The sequence below is a fragment of the Bufo gargarizans genome, chromosome 2 (genome assembly GCF_014858855.1).
Source record: "Bufo gargarizans isolate SCDJY-AF-19 chromosome 2, ASM1485885v1, whole genome shotgun sequence".
NCBI lineage: Eukaryota > Metazoa > Chordata > Amphibia > Anura > Bufonidae > Bufo > Bufo gargarizans.
In genome coordinates this window covers 472,324,263-472,342,709 of record NC_058081.1, presented here as the reverse complement: position 1 = coordinate 472,342,709, position 18,447 = coordinate 472,324,263, and the positions used below count along the sequence as shown (strand labels likewise).

Here is an 18,447-nt window from a genome sequence, read left to right as displayed (position 1 = left end):
ATACAATACCATTGAGTAAGTATATATAGTAAATGAAGACATTTCAATTAACAGATAACAATACAACAATTAATACCTTTGTTGTGACCCTCTTCTGGGGTACTGCACATGCTCACGAGCAGATTTGCTTATGCAGCTGAGCATGCCCACTATCTTGCAGATTCACAGATTATTCATGGATTTTTTTCACCTTTAGTGGAGTTTAAATACACAATTAAATATGCAACTGACAAGTGTGTTGCAGATTTACTTGCAGACTTGGTGCGGGTTTGTTGCAGATTTGATCCACTACAAATCTGAAATATGTGAACTTAGCCTTAGGCTGTAATTCTTCTGAACTGTTCTCTTTTTCTTGCTACCTCCACAATGTTTTGTTCGGGATCCTCCTGGGACTATGAACTTGTGATGTCTACAAGTACTCACAAAGGCAAACTTGACAATTTAGGTAATTTCCTATGTCACCATACAATAAATGATTATTAGCACTATGAGAACAGGTACATTAGACAGGTATGCTATGTGCAGAGTCATTGAAATTTCTACTTACTAACTAAATTGGTGCCCTTTGGAACACTGTACTTGGTCATTTAGTCTGAAAAAAATCAGATATAATTAGTGGCACAAACTTTAATTATGTTTGTACATACTTCTGTTATGGCATTTGGGAAGGTTCTGGCAGAACTTGTCTCTTCATTCTCCATATGACATTTGAGTTCCCCAGAGGGGCTCTGGGAGACAGTGGCAAAAAAAAAGAAGCAAATAGAAAATAAACTCTGTAAATCTAAAAAGGACAAAGCAAAAGAAATAAAATAAAAAATCAGGTGGTTTGTAAAGTTGGGTACATATGCATACAGTCATCATGTTGCGTGGTTGAGAGGACGTCCACTGATGGAGCAGATTTACTTTTGTATCATGTGTTTTTTAGTTTTTGTCAGATGTAAAGAAAACTGGCAATAAAGGGTGAAATCATCATTTTTTGGTTGCGTTTTCGACTTTTACAAATGACATGAGACTTGTTTTTAACAATCATGTTTTGGGGGGTTGCGTTTTTAGTCATATGACTTTGTTTTGCCTATAGAGAAGTCTATGGGAAAGCACTTTTAAAAAGGTCACACCCAGAGCATACTCTGATTTAAGATAGAACACAAGGAAACTGTCTTAATACACCACACAAAAAAAATACTGTGTTTTTAGGACGTTTTAACACATGGCTGTGGTGTTTTAAAAAATCAATAAAAAAAAATCTATTGTCTTTAAAGACTGGGGTGGGTATTTAATAGGACCGACATTTTCAAAGTCGATCTTAAGTCCCTTTGCTTTTCTGGAAGAAGCACCAAAGTTAAAGAAAGACACAGGCCTCTACTTCCTCCAGCAGGCCATGGGACAGACTTAAATCTGCACCAGCTCCCTTACTAGCGTAGATTTAAGGCATTTTCCATGCCAAAAACCGGGGTGGAAAATGATAAATGGGCCGGCCAACCCACTTCCCCGTCCAGGCCATGCCCTCTTTTCTCAGCACTCTGGAAAAGTGGCTTGAGTGGGGAAAAGTCACAGTCTGTGTTTGTTTAGGAGTCCTGGATTGTACTCTCTTTCTATTTACGGGGTCTGGTGGGTGGTCTGTAATTGTCTAGGAGGTCTCTCTGGTCTGTATCTGTTTTCATGTGTGTTGAAGGGGTTCATATGGACTATTTGTTATTCAAATAAGTTAGTTAGAGGTGTGTCCAATATAATATAGGGAGGGGGGCATACGTTGTTGTTTTTTTTCCATCTCCCTATGTCCCCTGAAAGTATGCCTTTAAACCTGGAGCCAGTACTGGTCACAGTGGTTGTCACCAGACTGTCCTTGACTTTTTAATGGCAAATCTGCCTCACAATCTATTGATACATCCCCTACTCTTATTTGGTAGCATTTAGCATTCAGGAGTCTAGTAAAGCTGGGTGGCAACCCTCTTGAAAGCTTTAAAGACAGCCAGAATTGTCACAGTTACTCAACTTTCCCAGAAACATTTTAGAGTTTTTGACAAGTTCACTTAAGGGAATGACTCAAGGACTTACATTTGGTGGAGGGAGGAGGGTGACCTTTAAAGATGTCTGTTCTTTGTGTACTCACAGTCTGCAAAGTAGAAACATGCATCTGATTCTGGTTGGCATAAGTTAGTACGCCCCTGTTTGATATCTTTGCAATCCAGTGAAGCAAGACATTAAAAAGCTGTGATGAATTTTTATGAGGCACATATCATTTCTTTTAGACATTACCACGGCTGGATAGATGACATGCAATGTCAGCATCAAGTGTTGTATCTATCATTATTTGGCGCCAGGCATCTGCTATTGGGTCAAAGGTAAACTAAATTAACCAAGACATTTCATTAAAATGAATCTATACTAAATTTAAGTTGGAAGAGGACATTCTGAATATCACACTTTGTTCTTCAAGGTTTTTTCCTTCAAGAAATTGTTGATATTTCAATGGAAAATGTCATTTTATATATCGAAAACACTTCTTAAAACAACATTCTTAGACACATCAATGAATAAACACATTCCTGATAAGATTACAGGTTTTGCTTCTTGCTCCTCAGCTGCAGCTGATAAAACCTGATCCTGAAAACTATTTAGAGTTTTTGAAATTTTTGAGACTTAGTCATATTTTTTGGAATTCGTTACTAAAGTGTTACTCTGGATTGAAGCCACTGAACATTATTTTAGGCAATTGTACATGAGTAGTTGCCTACTTCCCTGATAATTTTAGGTTGACACAGTAAAATATATAAAAAGAGGGTGCTCCATATCAAAGATAAAAGTGCCCCCCCCCCCATTTAGGGTTTTCAGTATTGTCACCAAGGACAGAAGAGCCTAGTGTTTGTTTCCCTCTCTATGACCAGTAGACCATCTCCCTATATAACTAATTGATAACAGGTCCAATGTATAGGTGGGTAAGGGGGGACTGGCGTAGATTCTTGTCACCCAATAGCAAATGGGATGAACTTGGGTTGGGTTCAGCTTGATATTGAGTTCAGTATTATATGATACTATGCAATAATCCAATTATAACTCTACTGGAACATGGAGAGTTTCTGACACAGTCCATAGTTCTTCAGGAGTAGAGAAAAATTTATCTCATTTTGTTACATTTTTTTTTTTAGCCAGTCTGTGGCGTGTTTGCATGCAGCTCCCATTGAACTCAAAGGGAGTTTTCACATTCACCAGATTTTGTTGCCGATAATTTTTTGCAACTGAAAATCTGTTCCATTCATCTGAATGAGAATTGCAGAAATCTCTGTGCTTCCCACCAAAAGTCAAATGAATTAACGAAATGAATGTAACTGATTTTCATTAATAGAAATTCTCTAAAACAAAATCTACCATCTAAAAGGCACCCTAATAAATCAACCTTTGACCCCTAATAAATCAACCTATTTAAGTCTTTAGTATGAGGCTTATTTTCCCATTTTTGCATTATTGCATTCCAAGAGATGTGGAGGAGAATTATCAAAACTTAAAGTAAAACTGGCTTAGTTGCCCATATCAACCAATCAAATTCCACTTTTCATTTTTCAGGATTCCTTTTGAAAATTAAAGATGGCTGGTTGCTTTGGGCAACTAAGCGAGTTTTCTTATACACCAGTTTTAATAAATAGCGATGAGCAGTAGGCGCAATATCATCATATATTTGCGAATTCAAGATTATTTTTTTGATCGTGAAAAATTGGCAATGTAATATTCGCGTAACGCACGCGAAATACAGGCATGGGTCACTATAGCTACATTTTTCAAGCTGCTAGAAGTTTCCTGTTGTGAACTTGTGAAATCACAGCACTATGTATGTAGCATGTATGTATAGACAGCAGAATCAGCTACACTATATCACTATATAACCTACACTGACTATCTCCCACTAACTATCTGTATTATATATATGAGCTAACTAACTAACGAACTAACTAACTAACTAATGTAATGACACAGCAAAGCAGAGATCACAGCAATGACACTGCTGTCTCTCTCAGATCTGCAAAATACTGCATGCAAGGTCTGCTGGGGAGGTTCTTATATACAAACCGGATTCCAAAAAAGTTGGGACATGAAACAAATTGTGAATACAAACTGAATGCAATGATGTGGAGATGGCAAATGTCAATATTTTATTTGTAATAGAACGTAGATGACGGATCAAACATTTAATCCGAGTAAATGTATCATTTTAAAGGAAAAATACGTTGATTCAAATTTTCACGGTGTCAACAAATCCCCAAAAAGTTGGGACAAGTAGCAATAAGAGGCTGGAAAAAGTAAATTTGAGCATAACGAAGAGCTGGAAGACCAATTAACACTAATTAGGTCAATTGGCAACATTATTGGGTATAAAAAGAGCTTCTCAGAGTGGCAGTGTCTCTCAGAAGCCAAGATGGGTAGAGGATCACCAATTCCCACAATGTTGCGCAGAAAGATAGTGGAGCAATATCAGAAAGGTGTTACCCAGCGAAAAATTGCAAAGACTTTGCATCTATCATCATCAACTGTGCATAACATCATCCGAAGATTCAGAGAATCTGGAACAATCTCTGTGCGTAAGGGTCAAGGCCATAAAACCATACTGGATGCCCGTGATCTCCGGGCCCTTAAACAACACTGCACCACAAACAGGAATGCTACTGTAAAGGAAATCACAGAATGGGCTCAGGAATACTTCCAGAAACCATTGTCAGTGAACACAATCCACCGTGCCATCCGCCGTTGTCAGCTGAAACTCTACAGTGCAAAGAAGAAGCCATTTCTAAGCAAGATCCACAAGCTCAGGCGTTTTCACTGGGCCAGGGATAATTTAAAATGGAGTGTGGCAAAATGGAAGACTGTTCTGTGGTCAGACGAGTCACGATTCAAAGTTCTTTTTGGAAATCTGGGACGCCATGTCATCCGGACCAAAGAGGACAAGGACAACCCAAGTTGTTATCAATGCTCAGTTCAGAAGCCTGCATCTCTGATGGTATGGGGTTGCATGAGTGCGTGTGGCATGGGCAGCTTGCATGTCTGGAAAGGCACCATCAATGCAGAAAAATATATTCAGGTTCTAGAACAACATATGCTCCCATCCAGACGTCATCTCTTTCAGGGAAGACCCTGCATTTTTCAACAAGATAATGTCAGACCACATTCTGCATCAATCACAACATCATGGCTGCGTAGGAGAAGGATCCGGGTACTGAAATGGCCAGTCTGCAGTCCAGATCTTTCACCTATAGAGAACATTTGGCGCATCATAAAGAGGAAGGTGCAACAAAGAAGGCCCAAGACGATTGAACAGTTAGAGGCCTGTATTAGACAAGAATGGGAGAGCATTCCTATTTCTAAACTTGAGAAACTGGTCTCCTTGGTCCCCAGACGTCAGTTGAGTGTTGTAAGAAGAAGGGGAGATGCCACACAGTGGTGAAAATGGCCTTGTTCCAACTTTTTGGGGATTTGTTGACACCATGAAATTCTGATTCAACATATTTTTCTCTTAAAATGGTACATTTTCTCAGTTTAAACTTTTGTTCCGTGATTTATGTTCTATTCTGAATAAAATATTAGAAGTTGGCACCTCCTCATCATTGCATTCAGTTTTTATTCACGATTTGTATAGTGTCCCAACTTTTTTGGAATCCGGTTTGTAGTAAGGGGTAGGCAGCTTTCCTATTGGTTGCTAGGGATGTTGCTAAGCTCAGACAAAGACATTGCAGCCTTCTCATTGGCTCACAAGTATGCAGGGAGGTTACTGATGAAAAAAAAATCTAGAATATTCCAAATTACGAATATACAGGGAGGGCCATTTATATGGATACACCTTAATAAAATGGGAATGGTTGGTGATATTAACTTCCTGTTTGTGGCACATTAGTATATGTGAGGGGGGAAACTTTTCAATATGGGTGGTGACCATGGCGGTCATTTTGAAGTCAGCCATTTTGAATCCAACTTTAGTTTTTTCAATAGGAAGAGGGTCAGGTGACACATCAAACTTATTGGGAATTTCACAAGAAAAACAATGGTGTGCTTGGTTTTAACATAACTTTATTCTTTCATGAGTTATTTACAAGTTTCTGACCACTTATAAAATGTGTTCAATGTGCTGCCCATTGTGTTGGATTGTCAAAGCAACCCTCTTCTCCCACTCTTCACACACTGATAGCAACACCACAGGAGAAATTCTAGCACAGGCTTCCAGTATCCGTAGTTTCAGGTGCTGCACATCTCGTATGCAGCATATGCTGTGAAGATACGAGATGTGCAGCACCTGAAACTACGGATACTGGAAGCCTGTGCTAGCATTTCTCCTGCGGTGTTGCTATCAGTGTGTGAAGAGTGGGAGAAGAGGGTTGCATTGACAATCCAACACAATGGGCAGCACATTGAACACATTTTATAAGTGGTCAGAAACTTGTAAATAACTCATGAAAGAATAAAGTTACGTTAAAACCAAGCACACCATTGTTTTTATTGTGAAATTCCCAATAAGTTTGATTTGTCACATGACCCTCTTCCTATTGGAAAAACAAAAGTTGGATTCAAAATGGCCGACTCCAAAATGGCTGCCATGGTCACCACCCATCTTGAAAAGTTTCCCCCCCTCACATATACTAATGTGCCACAAACAGGAAGTTAATATCACCAACCATTCCCATTTTATTAAGGTGTAGCCATATAAATGGCCCACCCTGTATATATCACGATATTCTAAATATTTGCAAATTCTTGAAGTGCCAATATTTCCAATTAATATTTGCTATTCGAATATTCGCGCCCAACACTATTAATAAATCTCCTCCTATAGTATTTCTATTTTTACATCAACATGAATTGTATTTTTCAGTGGCTTCAATTCGGCATACACAGAACTTATTGAATAACTTTTGTTTACTCCTTTGAATTGTAAAAAAAAGTAGTTCTGATGTTTTTTTCCATTGGAGGATATGTATGAGGGCTTGTTATTTGCGGACAATCTGTAGTTTTCATACAGATGTAGTAGAGTTAACACACATGCTTTATGAGACGTGTTATCTAAAGTAAATGCATGAAGCAAACACCTTCAGTTGCTTTTCAATGGCTTTTGTTTCAAGATAACGCGATGAGTTAAGAAATTTGAGTTAAGAGTTTGTGTGTAAACCCTGCTATTTACCATATTGGGATACATACGGCCTCTTGATCACTTTTTATTCCACTTTTTTGAGGCAGAATGAACAAAGAAAAACACCATGTTTACTTGTAAGTAACAGTCACCTATGCTGTGAACAAATGAGCAAGCTCCCCATTGACCATTTCCCAACATGGCATCTGGCCAATGCCAATATTATACAAAAAGAGGTGGTAGTCACAAGATATCTTACCCAATCAATGTCAACCTCTTTGTTATATGCCAATATGTTTTCTAGCTTCCTGGTCCCTCTTAGCCCCTCCTAAAGGTCTTCAGTGTATAGTAGGCAGCCTGGTACCCTGTACAACGTACCAACTGCATTTCCATTACACAATTCTTATGTCCGTTACTTTGTATTTGTTTTTCAACCAGTGGAGCTCTATGAGGGCTTGTTTTTTTGTGGTTTGACCTGCAGTTATTATTTGTATTATATTAGGGTGCATAGAACTTTTAGTAATTTTTTGTTAATTTTTTGATTACAGTATGTTTTCTTAACATATCGATAACTTTAAAGGGCATTTTGTTACAATAACACATTTGTATAGTTTTCCTGTTGTTTTTTGCCACGATAAAGCCTTTTTTATTGATAAAAATGTCATTGTTAGAGTTTTAACATTCTTTTACACTTTCTACAACATTTGTTTATCTTATATTGCTATAATTACGAGCCCTCAAGGGAACTAGAACAAGTGACCCTTTGATTGCATATACAATACACTGCACTACATATACACTGCAGTGTACTATGTCAGCCTGGCTGTATGTTACCGCTTAGGTTCTGCAGTTGCTATTGACTGTGGCATCTAAGTGGTTAAACAACCAGGATCAGACTCCATGCTGCACTTGGTACAGGCACAACTGCTGTGCTCACTGCATCCCCACTACTGGTGGCTGTAAGCAGACAGAATCGTATAATTTAAGTTTCATGATGGCTATATTTTTTTAAACATATCAAAAAGAGTCAAAAAGCAACATTTGGCATAGCTCGCATAGTGTAGCATAAGTTATCCTGGATCTCACCTAACACCCACCTTAATATTCACATATTTATTCAGTGTGTTGAAGACATTACTGTAGCCTGTGCAAGAGCTGAAAGTCTGTTCTATCATAAAAAATAGCAAATCAAACTATTGTGGGAGATAATTTGTTGTGTGACTATACACCGTGACCCAGATATATATCTTATGAAGAAAAAACTCTGAGGCATGAAATAAGAAAACTAGGCTAAAATATCAAAATTGAGACACATGGGGAGGGGCACTTTAGAATGAAGAGTGCAGAATATAAATGAATTGTTTTTCTGGTTTTCTTACAAAAGTTCTCATTGTTCATACTGTATTACTGTCGAGTGGTTGGACAGTATATCATTTTATGTCTTTTTATAACTTTTGGACCTTCACTTCCAATCAATCAGAACCACAGAATTTGAACAAGAATACAATTTTATTTTTTCCATTGTAGTTTAAAGGGTTTTGCATATTCACATATACTGTATTTTAATGAGAGGTACAGAAACAGCTGAGTGTGCTGTTGGGGCCATGTCTCTATTCATTCTATGCCAGAATGTGCTAGTTGGCACCCCCCTCATCTAGTGGGTAACATGGCTTGGGAATCCTTTACTTGGAAAAGGTGTGGGTCAAATATGTGGCCCTATTGGGACTCATGGATACTCTGTGGCCCAAAACTATAATTACTATATTAACAACTGCTGTGGTACCCAACTTAATTTTTACAGGACTCACAGGCTTTCTCTATGAATTGGCAGAAGAATGTAGGACTCACCATCATTCTCTGTGTGTGGGAATGGGAAGCAGGATTTACAAGCTTTCTTTATAAGTTATCAGAGAAGCAGGACTCATAGGCTTTCTCTATGTGTTGGTTTGGGACGCAGGACTTACAAGATTCCTCTTTGAGTCTGCATGGAAAGCAGGACTCACAGGCTTTCTCTATTTGTGGGTGAAGGAAACAGGACTCACAAGCATTCTCTATGAAATGGCACAGGAGGCAGGACTCACAGGCTTTCTCTATTTGTGGGTGAAGGAAACAGGACTCACAAGCATTCTCTATGAAATGGCACAGGAAGCAGGACTCACAGGCTTTCTCTATTTGTGGGTGAAGGAAGTAGGACTTACAAGCATTCTCTATGAAATGGCACAGGAAGCAGGCTTTCTTTATAATTTGTCCGAGAAGCAGGAGTCATTGGCTTTCTCTATGTGTTGGTTGGGGAAGCAGGACTTACATGATTACTTTATGAATCTGCATGGGAAGCAGGACTCACAGGCTTTCTTTTTAAGTTGTCAGAAAAGGAGGACTCATAGGCTTTTGCTATTGCAGGGCAAGAGAAGCAGGACTCAGGTTTCCTTTTTGAATGGGTGGAGAAAAAGGACTTGCTGTCTTTTTCTATGAGTGGATATAGAGAAAAGGTTTTCTTTATAACTGGTTAGGGAAGTCAGACTTGTAGAAGTTCATCATCTTTTTACATGAAACTACTTCATCGAATGATAGAAAACTATTTACCCCTAAGCTCTGTGTCTGATGCTGACCACATATTGGCGACCAGACAGTAAAGTAAGATAAGAAAGTAAGATAGCTGTCAGACAAAAAAATATAATCATCAGCCAACAACATATTTACCAACTGGCACAAACAAAAAATTAAAATAGAAAAGGCAATCATGGAATATGCTCCAATATACTTCTGTAGTGCTGCATATCTCTGATCGGTTGAAATCCAAGCTGTCTGATCCTTGTTTCCTCCAATGGGAGATGGCAAGTGTTTTCTGCATGAGTTCTGCATATACAAACCGTCACACTGTTTTGTAATCTGCAATCAAAGGAAATTTTCTGGATAAAAACAGCGTTGCTAAACAGTGAATTGCTCTGTTGAATAACCCTTTTCTGAAATTAAAGGCAAGTCTCAGGCCTGTTCCCTTGTAGTATGTCTGCAGGTATAATGTGTATTTTGTGGACTTCTCCAGAGATTATATTCACATGAACCACTAATATCTGTTTCTGGCTGTATACAGGAGGTAGCTTTAGGAGGTACAGAGGAAGCAGTCACATCCAGGTCCTGATTCGGAGAGGGCTCTAAGGTTCCTCTGTTACTAAAGAGCTTGTGTCACATCAGCAAGTGGCATTTATTATGTAGAGAATGTTACTACAAGCCACTTACTAATGTATTGTGATTGTCCATATTGCTTCCTTTGCTGGCTGGATTCATTTTTCCATTGCATTACATTTCTCGTTTTCATGGTTATGCCCACCCTGCCATTCAGAAGCAGTGCACTATAGGAAAAAGTGTCAGCCTCTCCGCTGGCCGAGACTGTAGAAGCGCACATAGGCTCGTGCTTTTACCTATAGTGTGCAAGCATGCCCACCATTGCTGGATTGCAGGGTGGTCGTAATCATGGAAATGAGCAGTGTATAATTTGATGGATCCAGCCAGCAAAGGAGGCAATATGGAGAATCACAATACATTAGTAAGTGCCTTGTATTAACTTTCTCTACATCAGGCATCCTCATCAGGCCCTCAAGCTGTTGTAAAACTACAACTTCCACAATGCCCTGCTGTAGGCTGATACCGGTAGGCTGTTCGGGCATGCTGGGAGTTGTAGTTTTGCAACAGCTGGAAGTCCGCAGTTGGAGGATGCCTGCTCTACATGATAAATGTCACTTGCTGAAGTGACACATCCCCTAAAGCACTGGTGGCAAACCTATGGCACAAGTGCCAGAGGCAGCACTCGGAGCCCTCTCTGTGGGCACCCGCATCCTGGAAAAAGTCTATGGTGTACCAGTAGCCTTAGACTTTTCCTGCAATTCTTCAGCGCAGGGCACACTATGAACAGCAAAGGCAGTGCACTGAATGTAGGCAGGCTATTATATAGCTAAATGATAAAGTAGATGGAAGATATACTATATTGCACTGTGGTATTCAGATTAAATTGCCGTGTTGGCACGTTCCGATAAATAAGTGGGTTTTGGGTTGCAGTTTGGGCGCTCAGTCTCGCCATCACTGCCCTAGAGCATCAGTTCTGAAATTCCATTAGATGGAACCAATGGTTTCCTTGCTATCTTATTCTGATAATCCATTAGACTAAGATAGATTGCACCTCTGCTGGTAAATAAAGGGACTGAAATGTTGCTGTCCATTGGGTGAAATTACTTTTTTCATTTGAGAAGATTTTTCAGTGCTGTTTCTTTATTTAGATCTGCTGTCAAGAGTGTGTAATAAAATAAATGCTATGTTTCTAAACCAAGAATTTCTGCGAGACATCTGAAGTCAGTGGTGTACAGAGGATAGAGGGGGTCCCCATAGCAGCCACATTCTACCTTTATAATGTGTATGGCCTTGTCTTAGGTTGTACATTGACTATCCATTGCCACCCAAAGACCCATTGTCTGGATCCAGTCATTTTCTCCTGATTATTAGATTTTCTGGATTGCGGTAATTTCTGTTGATATATTTTCTTGTGTTCAGTACTTGAGTTTTCTTTATATTTCATGGTTATATCTCTCTTTATGTTCTAGGTGATTCTCTAGTGGACAGATGATAATGACTAGCTGGGTTCCCCGCTTTCTCAATGGTCTCATCTTATTTCTCTTAGTAATGTCTTCAAAAGGTAAGACATGTGAGTACCATTTTTCTTTATTATATTAAATGGTTATTTTCATTCCTGTATCATTAGAAGAGGAAATCACTTTATACTTCATTTATATATGATTTGTGTGAGTCTGACATCTGGGACCCAATAGATACCTGAAAATTAAGGGGTCACAGCACTAATTTAGCACTACGCCCCATTCTAAGTTTTCCCTGTACAGTGGCACTTCCTGCTCCCGGGCACTTGTGGCCATGCTGCAGTTCCTTGAACAGCCAGGTGGCTGGGGGGAGCCACTCTGCAAATAAAAACATTGAAGAGGACGCAAAACGCAACGCTAAACTAGAACTGCATGTAAGAATGCTGACAAAAATAAAATATCCTTTATAGTAACTGTTGCTATAGGTTGCCGTTTGACCCTGTTGGGATGGCACTACCAGCTAGTTGAAGTGTTGAACTGTAATGTGACAGTTGCTAGAACATGCCAGCATTGTTACTGTATGATATATTTATACAAGCTACCATGTCTCACACCACTTAATGGCTATGGACACATTTGAGTGCAATTTTTATTAGCATTGAATCATACTCATTATCTCATTATGTACAAAAAATCAGTTTTAGTTGTTTTTTTATTAAACATTTTCAACAGTTTTTTCTCTACAGAATTTACTTTCCGTGTACAGGCAGATTGTTGCTATCTGATTCACAGTGTATCTAGCAGACAGCTGCTCGATCTGTAGCCTGTTAGAGCATTTATGAGCTGTTGGGAGTTCAGAGATAAGGGTTATAGACTGAGCCGTCAGGGCTGCCTCCCTGACGGATTCACTGAGAAAGGCAAAGCAGATACATTGAAAGTGAAAGCTGTAGAGGAAAAACTGTTTAATACATTTTTTTTAATAAATAGCACGCATTAATAATAGAATGACCCAAGGGTGTCTATAATCCTGAAGTTTGCAGTGTAACTTGCACCCATAATGATTTGCCATGTTGTGATGATATGTGACTATATACTATGGGCCAGATTTATCATTAGCTCAAGTCAGAATAATGGAGTGAAAAAGTCGCAAATTTTTGCGCAATCACTAAAACTGCACAAAAATTTGCGACTTTTTTCTGCTCTGCACTATGCTCGCCAGTTTTCTTAAAGTGGGCGTGTTTTCTTATGTAAATTAATCTCTAGACAGATTTACTATTAAGACTATTAAAAAAGTCGCAAAAAATTGCGCAATTTCACTCCAGTGAGGACCATGCTTATCTTATGAGACTTTTTAATAGAACATGCGACTTTTTCACAAAGACGTTTTTCGTAAAGATGTGCGACTTTTGTAAAGCTGCTTACTGACGGATAAACTGCTACCGTCAAACCACATTTATTACAGTCTTAAAGGGACAATCATAAATCTGACTTGGCTAAAACTGACTTTAGCCATATGTGAAAGTGGAGTAAGCTGTCAGAGTCATGATAAATCTGGCCCTATGGCTTTAAGCTGCTGTGAAAGGCAAGCAAGGGAATAGTAAATGTATGTGCACTACCGTGGGTGAGACGCCCTGTAAGTATTGAGACCATGGAAAACCTTGGGTAGGATATGATGGACATTGCAAAGACCAACAGAAATATATGCACTGTGTGATATAGATGTGAGCACTGTATGTCATTTGGGGGCACCACTGAGGTTGTGTTGCCATCTATTGAGCAATTGCATTATCACAGTTGGATAATATGCTGTAAACACAGAACCTTTGAGGACATGTGACTGAACATAATCTCCTTGTGCTGTAAAGAGTTTATGGAGACCATATGGCAGAGCGCATACATATCAGTACTCTTCAGACCAGTCATATAGTATCAGGCAGGAAACTGTCCTGAATTTGTCAGGACTGTCTGATTTTCAGAGGCAGTCCTGTCAAATTTGCACGGTCTCGGGCTGAAAATGGGTGGGGCTAACACAAACTCTGCCATAAGTAGCTGTTCCCAGGGAGGAGTCTGGGCATGTACATGGGTGGGGCTTAGATGTTGCCTCACCGTTTCTTTTTCTGTTCTTCTGATCTGTCAAAAATACAGAAAACAAAAAAATTGTTCTTGTATTTTAAGCATCTGTTATGCTCAGTTATGCACATACATTTTTTCCATCTAAAATAACGGATCTCAGATGGAAATAGCTAAAACGGCAGCAAAATGTGCGTAACTGAGTATAACAGATGCTTAAAATACAGGATTGTTGTTGTTTTCTGTTCTTCTGATGGATCAGAAGAATAGAAAATGAAACAGTGATGTGAACCCGACCTTACTAAGCCTTTGTCCTGCAAAGGCAAAACAAAAGTTAGCACATCTTAAGACTCAGGTGCACGTCCCCATGGCTCAAAATACTAAATCAAACAATGCAACAAAACTCTGCTTACGCAAAATACTGATTGCAAAATATATAAACTAATGCTATACTCACTATATTAATGAATGCAAGGTTCTTAGCAAATACATTTGGATAAAAAATATTTGTACCCATCCACAACGGCAAGGTACCCCTCCTAAAAGGGAAACTATGCTAAATGCTACCTTTTTGGGTGCCACACAGACTCCAAAGTATTCAGGGCAAGCAGATTCCAGGTGCAGCATATACTGGACCCGCTCTGTATGGTACCTTTCCTGGTGCCAGCAAGCCTCCAATGAAGGTTCCAGCTTTCTACTACACTGATTAAAATCTGTGGGAAAGATGGGTTAGTAAGGAGGTTAGTACGCCTGTCCCCTAATTGAGAGAATGTAACCACTAAGGCTGAGTTCACACTTAAGTTATTTGGGCCAAAACCAGTAGTGAAGCCTACTCAGATATACTGTGTGGTATGTAATGGAAAGATCTGCACCTTTTCTCTGTTTTTAACCCGCACCTGGTTTTGGCTCACAATAACTAATGGAAATAACTGACCAAATAACTGAACTTGGCCAAAGCCCGTTACCTGTCAAAGACTGCTGTGACCACAAGTTTGTTACCCCAACTGAGTAAAGAAAAGACCACCTCTCCACCTTATTCTTTTCACCATCCTAGAATGGAGAGCATACCACTCAGGGACAAAAAGATCATTTTCTGTAAGGGTCTGTCCATCCCCTAAGATGCTGTCCCTTCATTCCTAGGATCAGCCATGGTCCCAGTGGTCAAACCCTACCAATTTTAAAATGATGACAAATCATAGCAATATGCTACAACTTTTCAAAATGGGAATACCTCTTTAATAAATTATTAACAACATTTTATAATGTGTAATCCAGGGTGTACATACTATAGAGGGAGACACATCCAATTACTAAAAGCCTAATGGGTGGTGAGAACCTCTACAAGGTTCCACAGGTCCCACAAACAAGCACCAAGTCCTTCCGGTTCAGCTAGTTAGGGTTAATATGATGTATTTTTTAGAATGGGACCAATTGTCACCCCCCCAAATAAAGACCTACTTTATAGACCTATAGCTATGTCACTGCTGTAGTTCCACTAGGGGCTAATGTCAATATGTAGATATGATATGGGAATAGTATACATGTGCAGTTTCCATAGTATTACCCTATTTAATCATCTTCTACCAGACTGTACATTAATACAGCATGTGGAAACCGAAAATTTCGTATTTTAATTTGTGACTCATTTTTAAGCAACTACAAGTTGGTTGAATTAAAACCACATGTGATATAATGAGGCCGAGACATGAGTCAGGGCAAGGAGAATGGTGCTAACTAACTGCAGGCCCCTCAGTGTCCAATTCAGTATGTGCATTCATTATGCCTCTGTCATGCTGAATACAAAGTTACCACTCATTTAAGGCCGACCACATGACACATTGTGCATAATGTGAACTACTGTGTATAATATACTGCTATAGGTGGTGCAGAACTAAGATTTGAACTCAGGCCCTGATGCCTGAGGATGCACAAATTGACCCCCTGCCAAAGTATTGTATACGGCACATGGAAGGTGGGGGATCTGTTACAGATATCACACTTGGGGAGTTAATATCAGTGCATATTGATTTTATAATCATAGTTAACTTCAAAGAGGTTCTGTCACCTCTCTTGACAAGTCTATTTTAAAAAGTAATTTATGTTGCTCCATTCCTCAGTTATGCCTCATTCACAAGTCAGTGTTCCACGGATGTGTGCTGTACGTGTTACCAATTCATTTTAATGTGTATATTCACATAACAGTGTTTTAGCACGGTGCATGCATCTGCAACGTGCTGCCCCCCCCCCCCCCCCCCCAGGGCCGATCATATCCCAGGTCTATAGGAATGCCGAGTGGTGTAGTGCGGCCCTTAATAGTCTCTGTCGGTGCTCCTACCTGAATACAGGTACAGGGGAGAAAAATGTTGGAGGTCCAAACTTTTGTAAAGATCAACAGCTTTAGGCTACTTTCACACTAGCGTTCGATCGGATCCGTTCTGAACGGATCCGCTCATATTAATGCAGACGGTGGCTCCGTTCAGAACGGATCCGTCTGCATTATAACTTAGAAAAATTTTCTAAGTGTGAAAGTAGCCTGAGCGGATCCGTTCAGACTTTACATTGAAAGTCAATGGGGGACAGATCCGCTTGAAGATTGAGCCATATGGTGTCATCTTCAAGCGGATCCGTCCCCATTGACTTCCATTATAAGTCGGAACGGATCCGCTCGCCTCCGCACGGCCAGGCGGACACCCGAACGCTGCTTGCAGCGTTCAGGTGTCTGCTCACTGAGCGGAGCGGAGGCTGAGCGCTGGCAGGCGGATGCATTCTCAGTGGATCCGCCTCCACTGAGAATGCATTAGGGCCAGACGGCTGCATTCAGGGCCGCTTGTGAGCCCCTTCAAACGGAGCTCACGAGCGGACACCTGAACGCAGGTGTGAAAGGAGTCTTACTTGCATCAACTTGTATCCAGACAATATTCAGGCTTTCTCTTGGTTCCGGCAGCCTTTGGCATAAACTGGCAGGCAAACTTGAGCACTCTGCTTTCGCTCTCTGCTGTGCTAAACTCAGCTTTAGTCTGGTTGCTGGTCTTTAGAACTGTTCTGGTATCTCTGGAGTGGGGTGCTTTTGGCTGCTGACCCCTAGTGACACTCTGTCTGTAGTTCTGTAAGGAGTCATGGTGCTCTATGAGCTGCTTCCCTCTGGAGAGACTCCTGGTGCAGAAGGGGGGAAATCTTCCCCTCGCAGCAACATGTTATATGTCTTTTCAGCTCCACTGTCTAGACTGGCTTCACTAGCACTGGCATAAACTAGAACTGCAACCCCTCCCTTTGGTAGGAAACAGGACTCACCCACTTCTGCCCAAAAGGTGAAGAATGGAATGGTAAGTTCTATTCTTTCTAAGGATCTCTCTCTCTGCCAGATAGATACAGCCATCTGCTGGACCAGGCACTTTACATGCACATAACAGTTTCAGAGCAATATTAATCACAGTGTAAAGGACCTGGAATAAATACACAGATGACATTATTATTAGCCATTAGAGACAGTAGCAGCGTGAAGGAATGGTAATACCACTCTGGGGTATTACACATCTGTTTTTTTAGCACGGATGCATGCTCTATTTTGTCCGTGTTCACGGATCTATCACCCCTATTATAGTCTGTAAATTTGATACATATGCAAATTAACCTGAGATGAGTCCTCAAATTGTTTTTTTTTTTTACACAATAAAACCACACAGAGCTATGGGGACTGGGTATTGTGGATGTGCTAGCGGCCATCTTGCAACCCATGTCCTCAGCTCTATACACAAAATCCCGGTGACAGGTTCCCTTTAAAGATTTTCAGTTTGCAAATATATTCAGTTCAGAAAAAACATAATTGGAGACATTTATCAAACTGGTGTAAAGTAGAAATGGCTTAGTTGCCCATAGCAACCAATCAGATTCCAAAGGCACTGTGAAAAATGAAAGGTGGAATCTGATTGGTTGCTATGGGCAACACAGCCAGTTCTACTTAACACCAGTTTGATAAATATCCCCCGTAGTCTGGAAATGACAATTAGTCACACGACAAATAGGGTGCAGCTACACTGTGACATGTGTTGTGCGACATTCTGTCGCAGCAATATAGAGCAACATTTTTTGTAATGATAGACAATGGTGTCTCACTGCGACATGAGGCATGCTTCAACTACGATGCGACAGTCGCAGAAAAATCCAGCTTGGGTGAATTTTTTAGCAACTGCCTTGCCGCTGTCGCAGTCGCAGCGCCACACCATTGACTATCATTACAAGAAATGTTGTGCGACATTGCTGTGACAAATAGTCATGCGACAGCTGTCATAATGTAGCCATACCCTTGTGCCTTCTTGCATTTGAACATATATATACGTCCTAGTCATTGCCACTTCATTATCAGGATTGGACCCCACTGATATTAAAATGATGGCATATCCTAGTGATATACCATCACTTCGTCAGATGGGAACAACCATTTAAAATCACAAAGAATCTATACAGAAAGCAATAAATACTGCAGAATTATATGGTTTTTCATTATGCAAAAAGTAAGATTTACTTGCTGAGACTGAAATATCCCTTTAAGGATCACAAGCAATTTAGTGTGACAAATGTGCAATAACTGGGAACGTATGTAAAGGGGAAAACCCTTTTTTTTTTTAAATAAAATAAATTGGAAGAGGAACACACTGAAAACTTTTGTATTGTAGTTTTTGAGTTCGGAAA

General features: G+C 39.9%; 1 protein-coding gene across 3 annotated transcripts in view; it reads left to right on the top strand.

Annotated features, from left to right (window-relative positions):
* SHISAL1 (shisa like 1) overlaps positions 1 to 18,447 on the top strand; it is a 256,452-nt gene that overhangs the window by 86,625 nt on the left and 151,380 nt on the right. For 2 of the 3 annotated variants that reach the window (XM_044277852.1, XM_044277851.1), the window contains exon 2: positions 11,698 to 11,798. In XM_044277852.1, coding sequence (XP_044133787.1) covers positions 11,717 to 11,798 — 82 coding nt within the window. In that variant the 5' untranslated portion in view covers positions 11,698 to 11,716. The remainder of the gene's footprint in view (positions 1 to 11,697; positions 11,799 to 18,447) is intronic. The other variant, XM_044277853.1, reaches the window with a different exon arrangement.